This window comes from Neodiprion lecontei, chromosome 7 (genome assembly GCF_021901455.1).
Source record: "Neodiprion lecontei isolate iyNeoLeco1 chromosome 7, iyNeoLeco1.1, whole genome shotgun sequence".
Taxonomy (NCBI): domain Eukaryota; kingdom Metazoa; phylum Arthropoda; class Insecta; order Hymenoptera; family Diprionidae; genus Neodiprion; species Neodiprion lecontei.
The window spans coordinates 17,113,630-17,129,933 of NC_060266.1; the positions used below are offsets into that span (position 1 = coordinate 17,113,630).

The 16,304-nt window shown below is 37.0% G+C and overlaps 1 protein-coding gene and 1 pseudogene across 1 annotated transcript; one reads left to right on the top strand and one right to left on the bottom strand.

The window, feature by feature from the left end:
• Window positions 1-888: 888 nt before the first annotated feature.
• Window positions 889-5,590, bottom strand: LOC124295580 (annotated as a pseudogene).
• Window positions 5,591-11,983: 6,393 nt separating this feature from the next.
• LOC124295498 (THAP domain-containing protein 1-like) lies at window positions 11,984-13,701 on the top strand. The gene is made up of 5 exons (XM_046745761.1): window positions 11,984-12,026; window positions 12,422-12,664; window positions 12,732-12,907; window positions 13,111-13,169; window positions 13,450-13,701. The coding sequence occupies exons 2-5, from the start codon at window positions 12,468-12,470 to the stop codon at window positions 13,495-13,497; spliced, it is 480 nt and encodes a 159-aa protein (XP_046601717.1). The 5' UTR covers window positions 11,984-12,026; window positions 12,422-12,467; the 3' UTR covers window positions 13,498-13,701.
• Window positions 13,702-16,304: the final 2,603 nt, after the last annotated feature.

The window sequence follows — 16,304 nt, forward strand, 5'->3', positions numbered from 1 at the left end:
CAATTTTTTTGTAGCACGTGACGGTATGCTTATGCGTAAGTAATTTTATGTTTCCAGATGCTTCCGACGTTGATACTGATACTAAACTGTTAATCATTTCTATTACTTGTTTTTGCTCTTCTCCAAGAATATCTGTGGGAGCATTATCCAGCCATAAAAGAATATGCGCATGTGGACTTCCTCGATGTTGAAATTCAATCCTCAAAAAGTAGTTAATAACTCTAAACTTACCAAAAGGACTAAACTTCTTTGATTGTAAAATTGTCATTATTACATTAACTAACTTGTTAAAATAAATAGCCCATGTTACAGCATTGTTGTTAATTAATGAACTTTTTTGGATAAAACTTAGTTCCGATGCGATAAAATTTTGCATATCTTCTTTTTCTTCAGCTAATTTATGCAACAATGTTAATAAATCCGGCCACCCTATTTCATTTGCGCTTAGTGTCATGAATGCAGTTGGCTTCCCTAGCTGCCGAATCATTGTGAATAAATCTTTTTTCCTTGCAGACCAATACCAAACTGAATTCGGTATTGACCGTAGAAAAGCTAAATTAGACTCTATGCAGTTATGAATATACTCTTCGGATTGAACTTGTTCCTTAGTTATATTGGTATCTGTACCAACATGTTTAAACGCGATCGTTAACCAGTCACGAACTCGCAGTCTCATTATTTTTACAGCCATATATAACAAATGATAGGGATCGATTCCTCAACAATCCTTACGTCACAGTTCACTAGATGTCATCATAAAAGGTGTAGCTTTGACTGTATCCCTAAATTTTCTAAAGTGTCCCATATAAATACTCGGAAATGATAGCTCTTCAGCATGCTCATCGAATAATAAACTCTGTGGAATATTGTGTTGCCCTGGCGCTAATCTTAAATATTTTTCTTCGTTCCATACCAAAGTTTGTTGTTGAACAGTCCAATATCGATGTTTTCACTAAATTCGTCAATGTTCTGTTGTGTAATCAGTGGTGTTTCTTGATTAAAAAATGATTCATCAACTGTTATTTTGTAATGCTGATATAAAGGTGTACGAATCAAATAATCCAACCATTTTTTAATTGATCCGATGCTAATTAGGCTATGAACAAAACTACTTTTATGAATCAATTTTTTAATATGTACGTAAATGCAATGTTCATCATTGACATCTCTTGGAAGTAATCGTACCATTGTATCAACAGCAACAGGAACATTGATAATTTGTCCGTATATGCCGAATTGCCCTTGAACGTGCCTTAATCTTCTTATTTGCATAAAAGGAATTCGAGGAGAAACAAGCCTTTCAGTGATGAAATCTATTTTTGGTAAATGCTGTGGTATTTTTGGATAGTGAAATCCATTATAAACAGACAAATTAGGAATGCTATTTTTATCTAATGCTGATTTACAAGTAGAGCAAATTTTGAATGCATCCACGTTCTGCCCGTTAGTTATTGTGTTAATTATATTTCCAGATGCAGATGGTTTCTTCAAATCTTTTTCAAACCAAAGTCGATCGCAGATTGAGCAAGCATGTCCAAATTCATTATTTTTAAAGTTATCGTTAAAATATTCATGAGCTAATTTATGGTATCTAAATTGACTGTAGTTATTCGGAATTTCCGTAATATTTGCACTTGATTGACCTCTTCCATTTTGCTGAGTTACTTCAACCACTACATTCTGCATTTCTTCCAAACCAGCTACACTTCGAGAATTTGTACTTATTTCATCTATTATTGGATCATTAATTATTTCTGTAAATTCGATATTTGGAGAAGTAGATAATTCTGTAATCATTTCTGCATTTTGTAGACGCCTCCTTCTTTCCGCTTCACGTTGTTTCAATTTATCTCTGTTCTGCTCCCTGTATCTTTGTTGACGTTCTCTTTTTTTTGGAGAGCATTTAGTTCATTACCTTGCTCATTTCTTTGAATGGATGATGGTTGTATTTTTTCCAAACCAGATGAACTTTGAGCAGTAATTATGTCTTTATTATTCAATTCTATTCTATTCGTGTTTAATGAGGTAGATGGTCCGGCAATACTTTGTGAATATTGTATACGTTTTCTTCTTTCCGCTTCACGCTGTTTCAATTTGTCTCTGTTCTGCTCCCTGTATCGTTTTTGACGTTCTTTTTTATTATTATTTATTCTAAAAAAAAATATATAAGTGTTGAAAGAAGCTAAAATAAAAATTAGTATATTCTGGTACTATTAGATCAATAAAATCTTACATTACATTAATAGTATGTCTTGTGTTTAATTGATCTTGGTGATGTCCAGTTTCAATAATAATATTTTGTGACCCCTGTGATGATTGTTGGGTAATGAAATATTTATAAAAACTATGTTATTAAAATATACAGAAAAATTTTAATTGGCTTTAATATACTAGTAAACTCAAGAATCTTAGCTAGTTATTGCAATATATTACTAAAGATCGTAAATTATAAATATCAATAATGAATGTTTCAATATAAATTTCACCATGATTAGAAAATTACTTAATTTTTTAATGTTCATATTAATAACAAATAAGAAAAACATTCGTGTGCTACACGCCATCAGCTGATTTTTGTCAGTCTTTATTGAAGTTATTCTTTAAGCAATTGTTTTAATGCATTAATTTTAATTACAATGAAATTAAAATTAATTAAAATTAGTAATCAATTTAAAAACATTATATGCAATGAAATTTATGTGAATTTTAATCTACCAAGAGAGTAGATTTCACATTTGCTGGCGCTTAAAACACACTAAATATACGCGTGCTTAATACACAGATAAATGCACACTTTAATTATAAAAATATAATTAACTTACTGATAACTTGATAGTGTGTCATAGTGTGATTTTGCTTTCTCTACAGGAGGCTGATCACTTTCACTCTCTCAATTATCACTGTCAGACATATTTCATTATTAGAAAAATAATTTGTTTTTAAGTAAAACACAGGTTATGTGTGATGTAGTAAACAACACTGTATACACTATGGAGTGTACACTATAGGTATCCGAGCTCATTGTCAGTGTTATGTGGCGAACACGAAGTAAGAGGGACGAGAGAGATGGCTTAGCGCCGGGTCGAGTGGGAAGAGAATCGCACAGTCGATTGCGCATGGCGACGCGTCATACATTATATACACAGATAATTCAAGAGTCGCTGCAAAAGTTGGATGCTTGGAGGAACACGTCGAAAAAAAATAATTATCTAGCGATCTTTTTCTGACGAAACAGACAGCGGAGGGTCTACGCGTAACATTACAATCAATATTGGATCTCGTTGTGTATCTCACATAGCACTACGGTTTGCCGTATGTGTTAACAGGTCGAGTTAACCAGGATCCATTGGAGGTTTGTTTGCGAAGGTCTACGACTGTGAAGTTTTCTATAATGGATTCCTTTCTTTTGTAAACCTAGAATGACCATGAGACATAGCTCGATATCAATCTGCACATTTTATTACTAATAACTTACCTTTTTTTTATCGGTTTCAGTATTTTGGAATTTTGGTTTTTGCTTTTTCACATGATTTCACTCATGTTTTATTGGTTTTTGGATTTATTCGTCTCTACAGAAGTTTTTTGGTACTGTGCGACAAGCAGATCGTTGTGACGACCATCCTTCTACGCCGACGTTTTTGAATATTTATAAAATCCTATCAACGTTCAGCGTTTTGAAACCTCCGAAGACGGGCAATTGTTCGATTAGTACCGAGAAACCTACCGAACCATTAGTCACACTTGCCGATCTAAAAATGATGTACGCGAATCTCGATACTAACATCGAGCTCTCGAATTCGATAAAAGAAAAGTTGCAGCAAATTATCCTGCATGAAGATTAGGATTTCGAAAATATTACCCACATAAACGAGCACGATTATGGCATGCCTGCAGTCGCTGATTGTATTATGTATTGTTTAACTGTAGATTTGACGAATCAAATCTGCAATACGGTCAAATGCTTACGATGCAAAAACGCTTTGCTAAAATCTGATGCAAATGACATTGTTCTCCCGGCAGCTATTTTAAGTAATTAGCAGCACCGAGGTACTTCCATTCATCCAAACACACGATTGTGTCGTTTGGTACTTTTTTTGGAAAAAAATTTTCAAGCGCATTGCTACTCTTCGCATGTTGTCGAGGACATTCTGGAAGACGTTCACAATTATAATGCTCTATCATTTCCATGTAATGATCATGCTCATGACATTATATTTCAAATCATTCAACGCTTGATTACGAAGCGAATGCAACAATTTTGTACGCGTCTAAACGCCGGACAAAAAAAAAACAACCAAAGTAAAAAAAAAGCATCGAAACATTGCACGACATGAATGTACATACGATATCAACATTTAATTAAACGGAAATATTTTTTTATGTGTTTATTTTTCTTTCCTCTTTATCCTCTTTATGCATATTTACAGGCATAAGAAAAATGAATTATATATGCATTTATACCATGCACATTATGTATAATGCATATGTATAATGCAATACACCATGAATAATTGCTGCAAAGAATAAACACTACATTTTTCCAAAGTATCAATTATTTAAAGCTATTATTTATTTGTATTTGTAATGAAAATTTGTTTTTCCCAAATCGTGGGATATACGTGTATGTATTTACATTACATATAACCCACATAATGCATTCCGAGGGAACCGCGCGCAAGCCTGTCACAAGGTCCCTAGATTAGACAGCTCAAGACACGCGTGGGCAAAAAAATTAGTGAGAATGCGCCAAAAGTTTCGTATGACAACGGATGCTTACCATCTAGAGCACAATATGACACGGTGTGAACATTTCTGGTCTATTCCTTTGCCCGGATTGGCCGCTTACAACAGATATTTGTACGCTGTGTCACACTGTGCTCTAAATGGAAAGCACCCATAGACATAAGGGGAGCTTTCCAGCAAGGAGACACAGTGTGACACTGTGTTACACGGTCGAACACTGTGCCTTGGTGCTTGTTGGAACGCTTTGAGGTTCTTAATTCAGTCACTAGAGTCCGCTCATGCATTATACGAAAAATCTAGGATCATTGAGCACTCCAGGAAAAAAAAAATGAGCCGTCACGGGACGCCTGGCAGATGTGAAACATCGACATTATTTTGTAAAATTAAAATTAATTATAATTAATAATCAATTTAAAAAAATTAAAATTAATTAAAATTAATAATCAATTAAAAAAAAAAAACACACCAAATATACGCGTGCTTAATGCACAGATAAATGCACACTTTAATTATAAAAATATAATTAACTTACTGATGACTTGATAGTGTGTCATCGGGTGATTTTGCTTTTTTTGCAGGAGGCTGATCACTTTCACTCTCTAAATTATTACTGTCAGACATTTTATTATCAGAATAATTTGTTTTCAAGTAAAACACAGGTTATGTGTACTGTAGTAAACAAAAACAAAACACTGTATACACTCCGGGAGTATACAATGCACAGTCGATTGCGCACGGCGACGCGTCGCCACACCGTACTACCATCATATAGCGTGGCGACGCGTCGCCACGGCTTGCGTCGCCACGCCAGAAATCTGTTTTACGTGCGGCTATAGATGTTTCACATCAAAAACATTTGTGAAACGCGTGTAGATTATCATTGCATTTAATAAATAAATATAAACACTACCATGCGTCGAAATTAAAATCTCTAACTAAAAAATTGGCAGCAATGAATCCGACACAGTGTCCAACCATGCTCCGCAGCTGTGTCCGACTGTGTCGTTCTGTGTCGTTGTTGGAAAGCACCATGTTCGACACAGTGTCGCTCTGTGTCGTTGCTGGAAAGCTCCCATATTTAGGGATATGTGATTGCTTATGGTGGTTAAACTGCTGATCGAAGCGCCACTCGGCTATATTTAAATCTAACTTGAACTGCCTAGTTCTCATTGTCAATTTGCGTCGGTTGATGGGAGTGTATAACCTCAAAGAAGTTGACCTGTAGACTGGCTGTAATCCTGCGTCATACGAGTCATAAGTGCATAGACGCCAAGCGCAAGCGCAAGCGTTGGCTGCATAAAACGAAACAGTCAATCGCAGTGCCGAAGGTTTCCTCAAGGAAGCTCGAGATCTGCCTTGAAAGAAGGAGGCCAATAAGGCTCCTTATTCTGTCGAGGAAGGTCTATGAAACGTGAAATGAGGAACGAGGAATCCTTGTTCCTCAAGGAAGGACTATGAATACGGGTGTTGACGTGTCTAATCTAGGGACCTTGGCTTGTCAGACAACTACTAGCGTAACTAGTGGTGGAGATTGGCGGCAGAATTGAGGGACATTTTGCGAACCACTTTTAGCAGCGTGTGTCAGAGGGCTGCTCGGGGGTTTTCAGGGTCGCTGATTACGACACTCAAAAGTTGGAAATTCAAGATGGCGGATCCAATATGGCGGAACAAAACGCAAAAAGTCGTTTGACAAAAGCGAAAGTTTGTACTCGGGGGTTTTCAGGGTCACTGATTACGAATCCGCACTCAAAGGTTGGAAATTCAAGATGGCGGATTCAATATGGCAGACCGAAAATGTAAAAAGTCGTTTGACGGGAACGAAAGTGGGCACTCATGGGTTTTTGCGGTCACTTATTACGAATATGCACTCAAAATTTGTGAATTTTCAAAGTTATATGAATAATCCGAATAATTACAGATATATGTTTGTTTCTCTCATCATTTTGGAAGATGCGTTCATTTACCCACTTCTTCTATTCGATATAGATCATAATTATCGCTCGTTCTGCGTTGGAGCTGACACACACTTTTTTCTTATATTAAAAAGCCATCGAGAGATTTGATTAAATACTATTATTTAATCAACCCTTATGATATCTTATAGGTATATGGACTTGTATATTTGGAAAGATATTGAGTATTGAGTCAACGTAACCTTAGGAGTATGTTAAAAATAATTGCTCGTTGAAGTGAATCTTCATATCTACTTGCATGATGAAGTTTTCAATCCTTTTTAAATCTAAGTACTATTTTGAGGGCTATAGAAAAATTCACGCGCAACACATTGACACGTTGTTGCACCAATACTATCGTCCACTGTGTCACTGATTATCGTTACGCCTTAGCGAGACTTTCATATCCATCGCTAGCCGAGTGACAATTATCGTAACCTAGCGATTCGAACTAGCGACAAATATGGTTAACTGCGTCGTACAGAATCACCACTAGCGACAATTGTCAATAGGAGGCGTTAACGATAGCGATAATCGTCGCTAGAGAGTTACGGAATCCCGCTACTGTATGTAATAGCAGTTTCCATTGGTTACACTGAGTATGAACTGAGAGCGCACTAGCGGTAGATTCGTATTTCCAACGTGTTTCATTGGTAGCTTGAATTTAGCACGGAGTGCGTAAAATATTGCCCTGAAATCGGGAGTCGGTGCCAAAGCAGTGCAATTATGGCTGCCGATCGTGAAAGAGTCTAAGTAGATGCTGTAACAGCAACTCTTTTATTAGATCTAATTTCACCTTCGTCTAGCAGTGATGATGACTTGCTAGAGCCGAAAGATAGAGGAGAGATTCCCAAAATTTTCAATTTCATAGGAGTAATCCACAGCATGTCCGATATCGAAGTATAGATACACATTTTTTCAGCTTTTAGAGGTTAACTGCTAGGTATATTTCAGGAGATTGGGACAAATTGACTTGCTATTTATTAATTTTTATCTTTTCAGTGGAATTGTACAATTTTTTTTTTGCCCTTGTATGCTCGTGCCTAACATATATGACATTTATTTACAAACAAAAAATTACCGTTGCGCTTGTTCAATTGGCTTCTTTATCATTTGCTTCAAAAACTGACGGTCACGTAGTCGGTCAAGTAACGTCACGTTATTTCTGTTTTAGAAGAAATGGTGAGCTTGTCCAGCCCCCTGACCACTGATATATATATACATGACACTCACCACTGCTCGTATACTAAAAAATTGTACGCGTCTTGTCCCCGTTTTTTAGTTCCTCTACGTGGCGCTAGTAGACTTCTGACACGCTCGCTGCCCTCGCTGACCGCGCGCAAGCTCGTCAGGTAGCTACTAGCGCCATGAGTGGTAGAAATTGGCGGCAGAATCGAGGGACATTTTGCGAACCACTTTCAGCAGCGTATGTCAGGGGGCTGATCTAGTCTACCTTTATGCCATGGAGACTAGAGGTAAGAAGGCCGAACGCATATGGCGGAATCGTCGAAAAGTGGTTCGTGAAAGCGATGAAAGATCTTGTAGTTCGGGACGTATTCGCAAGCGATACTAGCGCCTGGTTACGAATAGCATACATACCACTGGTGTATATATATATCAGTGATACATACGTGAGGATCGACGATTCAAAATCACCGCGCTGACGAAGCCCGCAGTGGTAGCGCCGCCAAGTGGTTACAATACGCGGATCGTTCATCACTTTCACCGACCATTTGGCTAGCATTGCGTTCGGCCACCTTACCTCTAGTCTGCATGCTTTATACGTTTTACGGCGTGTTCCACTCTGAGGGCTTACCCCAGCCCCCTGACATACGCTGGTAAAAGTGGTTCGCAAAATGTCCCTCGATTCTGCCGCCAATTTCCACCACTAGTGGCGCTAGTAGTTACCTGACGAGCTTGCGCGTGGTCGGCGAGGGCAGCAAGCGTGTCAGAAGTCTACTAGCGCCACGTAGAGGAACTAAAAAACGGGGACAAGACGCGTACAATTTTGAAGTTATACTTCTTTAGGCGCGTTATGAAAAACTGATGAGAGTGAAATTTCAAGATGCGCGCGCATCACTGTAACCCAAAAGTAACAGGATGAAGTGGCCCACTCAACCGAATTCATGCGCGCGCGTCACTGTAACACAAAATTAACAGGATGAAGTTGCCCACTCAACCGAATTCATTAAGTCTCGTATCCGTATCCGTATGTATTATTTATTGATATAAATTAAAATATCATTATTTAATATAATTAATACTAAATATTATTAAATTATCAATGTTGAATATTTATTATTGGTTTTTTAATCTCTCTATCTAATAAAAAAGTTTCAAACAAATGAACGTAGAAAAAGATTATAATAACAATAGTAAAAAAAGATTATAATAACAATAGTAAAAAAAGATTATAATAACAATAGTATACGCATGAAGTTGGCGGTGGGGTGAGATACCGAAAACAAAATAAAAAGCATCTAGCAAACCCTTTGACAGCTGTCATCGGCTGTTTATGACAGTCTTTGACAAATATCTTTATAGGTATCTGTTTCTGACGCGCAAAAAATGAACATGCAAACGAAAATTATAACGATGATTCCCGACAGGAATTGTCTTTTTCGCGCGTTGGCGTATTGTGTATACGGCACTCAAGATCGACACGCAGAGGTGAGACTGAGTATCGTTTCAAATATAGTGGATAATTGGTCTACATTTGCGGGTTTTATTACAGGTAATGAGTCAAACGGTGCTGTGATTAGGTGACCTGGTGATTACAAATCACATATGAATAAAAATGCAATGTATGCAGCTGCGGAAATTTTTAAGATATGTTAAATCGAGTATCGCGAAGAACAAATTCATCCACACCGGATCGGATCAGAAAATGGAACACAATTCTCGCTACTCTTCACCGGTGACGGAGAGAGTGGACACTTTGATGTCTTGCAGAACCAAAATAAAATTCAGATAGTGAGTAATAAGTATGAAAAGTAACAATCAAATAATAGTAAATCTAAACATATCACCAAACAGTCAAAAGGACAGCCAGGATTTACGATGACAATGGAGAAAGGAGGAGTTTCAAGCAGCAGACAAGGCGATGAAGATGGTGGATGGTCGGAAGTATCAAAAAAGAATGAGGAAAATAAAATTGTAAGTGCGAAGAACCAAATAAGCCATAGAATAATATCCACCAAATATTCGTATAACCAGGAAAGAGGACGACCAGGATCGATGTTGACCACAAGAGAAAGAGGTGTTTTGCGGAATGAACATCAACGCAAATATAGAGAAAAAAATAATATAAAGAAGGTGATTTTGGAGAATAACCGGCAGAGCGGCAGTAAAAATAATTCAACGAAGGGTGTCGAAGAATTAGAAGAATCGATTGCGATGATTGATTCGGAAAATAAATCGAGAGGACGACCAACCAATGTGATGTACATAGAAGAGCGAAAAATTAGACGACGGGAACAACAGCGAAAATATAGGGAAGCGAACAAAAAATATCATACTGGCTTTTCAAACAACGAACAGAAAGGAGGAGTTTCAACCAGCAGACAAGGCGATGAAGATGGTGGATGGTCGGAAGTATCACAAAGGAAAAAGGAAAATAAAATTTTAAGTGCGAAGAACCAAATAAGCCAGAGAATAATAATAAACAAATATTCCTATAACCAGGCAAGAGGACGACCATGATAGATGTTGACCACAAGAAAAAGAGGTGTTTTACGGAGTGAACAGCATCATAAATACAGAGAAAAAAAAAAATATAAAGAAGGTGATTTTGGAGAATAACGGGCAGAGCGGTAGCAAAAATAATTCAGCAAGTCAAGGAGATAGACAGATATCAATAGAGAAGGAACACCAATTTTCAACCAACGAATGGAAGCTTAGATTGATGAAAAAAAGAAAAGTAAGCACAGAAGGAATTGAAGTGGACAGCAAGTGCAGGACCTGTTATTAAATCAACATGAAGGAATTCGCCTGTCTACTAGACAATGCGTAAGGAAATAGTGAGGCGCGAAGCGCCGAACAACGAGGCGCGTAGCGCCGAGATGGGGTTGGCGCGCGAAGCGCGCAGGGGCGAAGCCCCTAGTATTTACAAAATGAAGAAATCAATTTAATAGAACATTTGATAAAAAATGGGTGCGTGTACTTATGTACGCGCGTGAGAAGTTATAATTCTTTGGCATCATTAAAAAATACACAACATGTCAAAATCTTCTGTCACACAATGATAAAGAAAAGAAGTATGTAATAAAAAACAATAAAACAAATAACGGATGTCTTACATTATATTTGAATAATCTATTAAATTTTTGTCACGAACTTTTTATTAAATGTTCTATTAAATTTATTTCTTCATTTTGTAAATATTAAAAAACCAATAATAAATATTCAACATTTATAATTTAATAATATTTAGTATTAATTATATTAAATAATGATATTTTAATTTATATCAATAAATAATACATACGGATAACTAACCTCAATTATATTGGAGTACTTGAAAAAGTATTTTAGCACAATTTTTTCACTAATATTCACAAATAGTAAATAATATTAATCCAAATATTCAATTTAAATCACTACTGAATATATTTTATTGCCACATATATAATTCGCACTTGTATGAAAATAAAACACGTGTTGTGACTTAAAAACTAAAACCATGTGGATAAATATTTAGCTTTTTTTCGAGACTTAATGAATTCGGTTGAGTGGGCAACTTCATCCTGTTAATTTTGTGTTACAGTGATGCGCGCGCATGAATTCGGTTGAGTGGGCAACTTCATCCTGTTAATTTTGTGTTACAATTTTGTGTTACAGTGATGCGCGCGCATCCTGAAATTTCACTCTCATCAGTTTTTCATAACGCGCCTAAAAAAGTATAACTTCCAAAGCTCGTGACAAAAATTTAATAGATTATTTAAATATAATGTAAGACATCCGTTATTTGTTTTATTGTTTTTTATTACATACTTCTTTTCTTTATCATTGTGTGACAAAAGATTTTGACATGTTGTGTATTTTTCAATGATGCCAAAGAAGTATAACTTCTCACGCGCGTACATAAGTACACGCGCCCATTTTTTTTTTTAGCATACGAGCAGTGGTTAGTGTCAGGGGGCTGGTTTGCCCCGATGCCGGGCGACGCATGCACGGAACGAGTGCCCCCTGTTCGAGCCAGTGCGCCCTCAGCGCAACCAGTGGAAAACGCTATAAAGGCGTGTTGACACGGTGCTAGTAATCGGTCCGAGCCACTGATATATATATACACTGGATTGGATTTAAGCGTGGTGCCGTCACGCCAATTGAACGGTAGCCATTTTGTACAGATTCTTGTCACTTCAGATATATATAAATATATACGTGATATATGTATGTGTATATAATCGATTGTGTTGGAAAATTACAGTAAGAATTATTGAGGTAACAATGAGTACCTGCGTTTTTTGCAAAACAAAGCAATGAAAATATTGTGGGCTATCATTTCACAAGTGAGTATACAGCGCTGAAGCGTTCTGCAAATGATAACTTGCAGAGGTTATGTCAGCATACGAAGTATTTACTAATTATATTTAACGAGTATTATAACGTACGAATCGTGTCAGTAAAAATTCACAATATTTGAATTATGAACCGATCTTATTATAATTGAAATTGAAAACTCGGGTATTATTGACTCAGGGATTAAATTATAATTCGATATGTAGATTTCCCGTGAAAGATGTGTTGCGCCTTCAGCAGTGGTTAAAAGAAATGAAGAGGAAGGACTGGAAGCCAAACCGAAATAGCACATTGTGTTCGGCTCATTTTACAAATGACTGCTTTGATAGGACAGGATTCCTAATTACATTGAAAAAGAACAGTGTACCAACTATATTTGACAACCCAAAATCAGAGTGTTCATCTTGTCACCGATTAAGGGAATATGGACGTGGCTATTCATTCTTCAAGTAAGTACCGTTACTCAATGCAACATAACGTGTGAATTAATAAATTTAAACTTTGCTTGTTATGTAGGTTCCCATTGGATGAACCTGATATTATGAAGCAGTGGATCGCAAATATAAACATTGGTCCGTGGTCTCCATCAAGTGATAGCTTTCTGTGTTCCGACCACTTTGAACTCTCTTGCTTTCAGAAGAAAAGTAAAAATTATATAACTTTACGAAAAGGCAGTATCCCAACGTTATTTGGTAAGATCTGAAACTATTAATCCCTTTTAGGTCAGAGAAAACTCAGTGTGCATAAAGACACGTTGATGTGATGCACTATTGCGTCAATGTCGTCGAAGCGGTTAATTACCTACAGATTATAAAGTGCTCTGTTACAGAAAAATCGTGTGTGACACATTTCTGTGTATTTCCATTGTCGTTATTTATTAGTAACTTATCTGTAGGTGAAAACTTGCAGCAGACCGAATTTCAGGATGAATCCGATCGGCCCACCACAGTGAATGTAACCAAATTACATGAGAACCTACACATTTGTACCTGATTTGCATGCTCAGATATGTACATCTTTTTTATTTTCTTTTGATTGTGCTTGTAACTTTTTCTTCATGTGAATGGATTGTGGATTGATACTACTAATTATATTGTTGTGGTTTATCGCACGCAACTCTATAAAAATTCCTTAACGTTTGCAAGGAATGTTTTATTCTCCATATTTTTGAATAAAGTTTTTACTCACCCAATTCGATATAGTTTAATTCAAAACTTTTTTTACATGTCTTAAGCTCCACTTTGATGATCAATGGATGGTAAATGAATTCCCTAACGGTTGAATTAGTGTTATACAAATTTTTGAATAATCCGTATGAAATTCAGCCCACCATAGGATAAAGGATAATGGACGGAAACTTCTTAGAATTGAGGACTTCTTTTGAACATAAAGAAAAATCACGCTTAAATACAAGTTTTTCGTCATATTATTTAATGATCTTTTACATCATATAATTGTAAATAATAATATACCTTCGAAAAAATGATTTGTTCTTCATTTAATGTATCAAACATTATTTTACTCGTCAAAAACTTTTTTGTGTGACGAATATATCGTTAGATTTAAATAGCATATTTTACGCAGTTCAAATCTAGCGCGCATTCTGTGACAACTTTCTGTACAAGATGGCGGAAATTCAAGTGTTCAATTGGACACACGAGCTTACACGTAGAGTATACGGTAATATCCAATCCAGTGTATATATATATCAGTGGTCCGAGCTCTCGGACCGAGAAAAAGTTACCAGAACTCGTATCGTGTATACAGCAAACTCGGACGTAAATCGTGTATCGCAAAAGCGGATGAATAATGGCACGCGATCCATTTTTTCATCCGCGTTTTCGATCCATGATTTACGTCCGAGTTTGCTGTGTACAAGATACGAGTTCTGGTAACTTTTTCTCGGTCCGAGAACTGATTTCTAGCACCGTGTCAACACGCCTCAAGACCGTGTTCCCAAGACAGCTCCCAGTGCTGTCAACAATTTTCCATCTCTTTTACGTTACCAAGTTAGTAACTGCTGCATATGCTTCAAAGTGTCCTACGAAATTTTTAGCTGCCAGCTAGTTTAGGAACGCACTCTAGATAATGCTTTCCTGCCTTCTTGGCATTCGTGTTTGTCGAAAAATCGACAGCAAAATACTGCGCTAGCATTTTGCTGCCTATGGAAATACAACCTTGGGCTCCATCCATGAGTCTGTGACGTCGAAAGGTACCTGGTGGAAATTTCCAGATGTTAGACACCGGAATCGTTCACACAGCTACAGTTAGACTCACATCAGTAGTTTGGGTCACCAATTACCGATTAAGTATTGAAATACACCGGAAAACGGGCATTCTGTCGCTCTAATCGAACGAACCGAGGAAGGAGTAATTGTTGGATAAAAGATTTAATTAATTGACTTACCTCCTGAGAATAATCTGGATATGATGACTTGCAGCGTAGATTGGTGAAAGGATTTAACGGAATGACTGATTTTCATATATTTGGATACTTTGATTAACTTGGATTTATTTTGTAAGTTCAATATTTCGAGTCACAAAAACGGAGTTACTTAGCGTAAGATCTTAAATTAATATGACAAAATGGAGCTGAAAGCTCGCTGGACTTTTGGGCAGAGTAACGTTGTACGAAAAGTTTAAATGCAAAAGGCAAAAGGATTTTACCGCGAGACTGTACCGGAACAAGATGACGAATCTAGTGGTAGAAACCAAGAGGACGATCCGATGATCGGTCGCCATTTTTATAGGTGTTGATCGTTGCGCAGAACGATCCCCTTCTTTAGCTTTCGTCAACTTTTGTGCACCTTCCCCCTTTTTCTAGAAATTAGATTTAGGGCACGATATCTTCGCCGCATGCACGCCTGTGATCTTAGTTCTTTAGCTATTCCTATATTGCAAGCTTTTACATATGGTATAACGCTGCGCTGGTGCGGTGGTGTAGGTGCAGGGTCGTTGCTCTGTAATTTTCCATTCTGCGTGGGCTTTGGTGCTGGGGCAGCAAGCCCCCCTTGGCCCCTCGGCTACCGTGCTTCTTCCCCCCCGTGGGCGTTAGGAGCCGGGCCGATTTTAGCAGTTATTTCCTAATATGGTAATCACTGTGCGTATGCGCTAGAGGTGACCCGTGTTTCATGGTGTACGTTAGTGCCATGTGCATTTTCGAGGTCACGATGCGCTGAAATCTAGTCGTAGCTTACTTCTTAAATATTCTTACTATCCTGTTCGTTACAAAGTCTATATATTAAGACTGTCATATCGGTTATTCGTCGTTTTGTTAATTTTATAGTGTGTAAATATGTAAAATTGCATATGTATTATAATTGATTACTGTCGTTATTCACCTAGAGTACAATAGCGATTGTTTATGAGACATAGGTGCTATTTGCTTAACATTATTAGGATCGCGCTGCTGCGAATATTCTTAGGTGTTTGTGTTATAACTATTTTAACAGATTTAGGGTATTTAACAATTTGATAATTCGTAGTTTTAGAGCAGGTTTACGTGTGTGCTTTCGTATATAAATCTCTTCTGTAATTATTAATTCTTATATTGATATAAATCGGCTTAGAAGCTTCTAGAACGTTTTTCTTATGTTTGTTGGTTGCCTGTTAGTGGGTGTTGCCACGTATGCATCTTCGAGTTTATTGCGAGTTGATTTACCTTCAATCGTTTCGTCGTTAAGTTTCTTAATGTTTTCTCTAGATGGAGCTTTGTGTGGCTCCATATTGGAGATCTGCATTGCCTTCAAAACGCTGCGCGTGTTGCCTATAATACGGCGTTACGGAGGAAAGTATGATTCATGCTGGATAATTGGTATTCAGGGTTTTGAAGGTTTTACAGTCTCTGGTTTCATGGATTATTGCAGCAGTGCTATCTTAACATTATATTGGTTATACATTTATCTATGTTTTTACGGTCTTCTGTACTCCAGGCTGTATGGTATAGCGTAAGTTGCTTACAGTGTAGCTCTCAGCTCCGAATGCACAAATGGCATTGTCGAATGTTACATAATACTTGGATATAATGGTGTTAGTTAATTATGGTGTTAATATGATAGTGATATATAATAACTTATAATAATATTATAG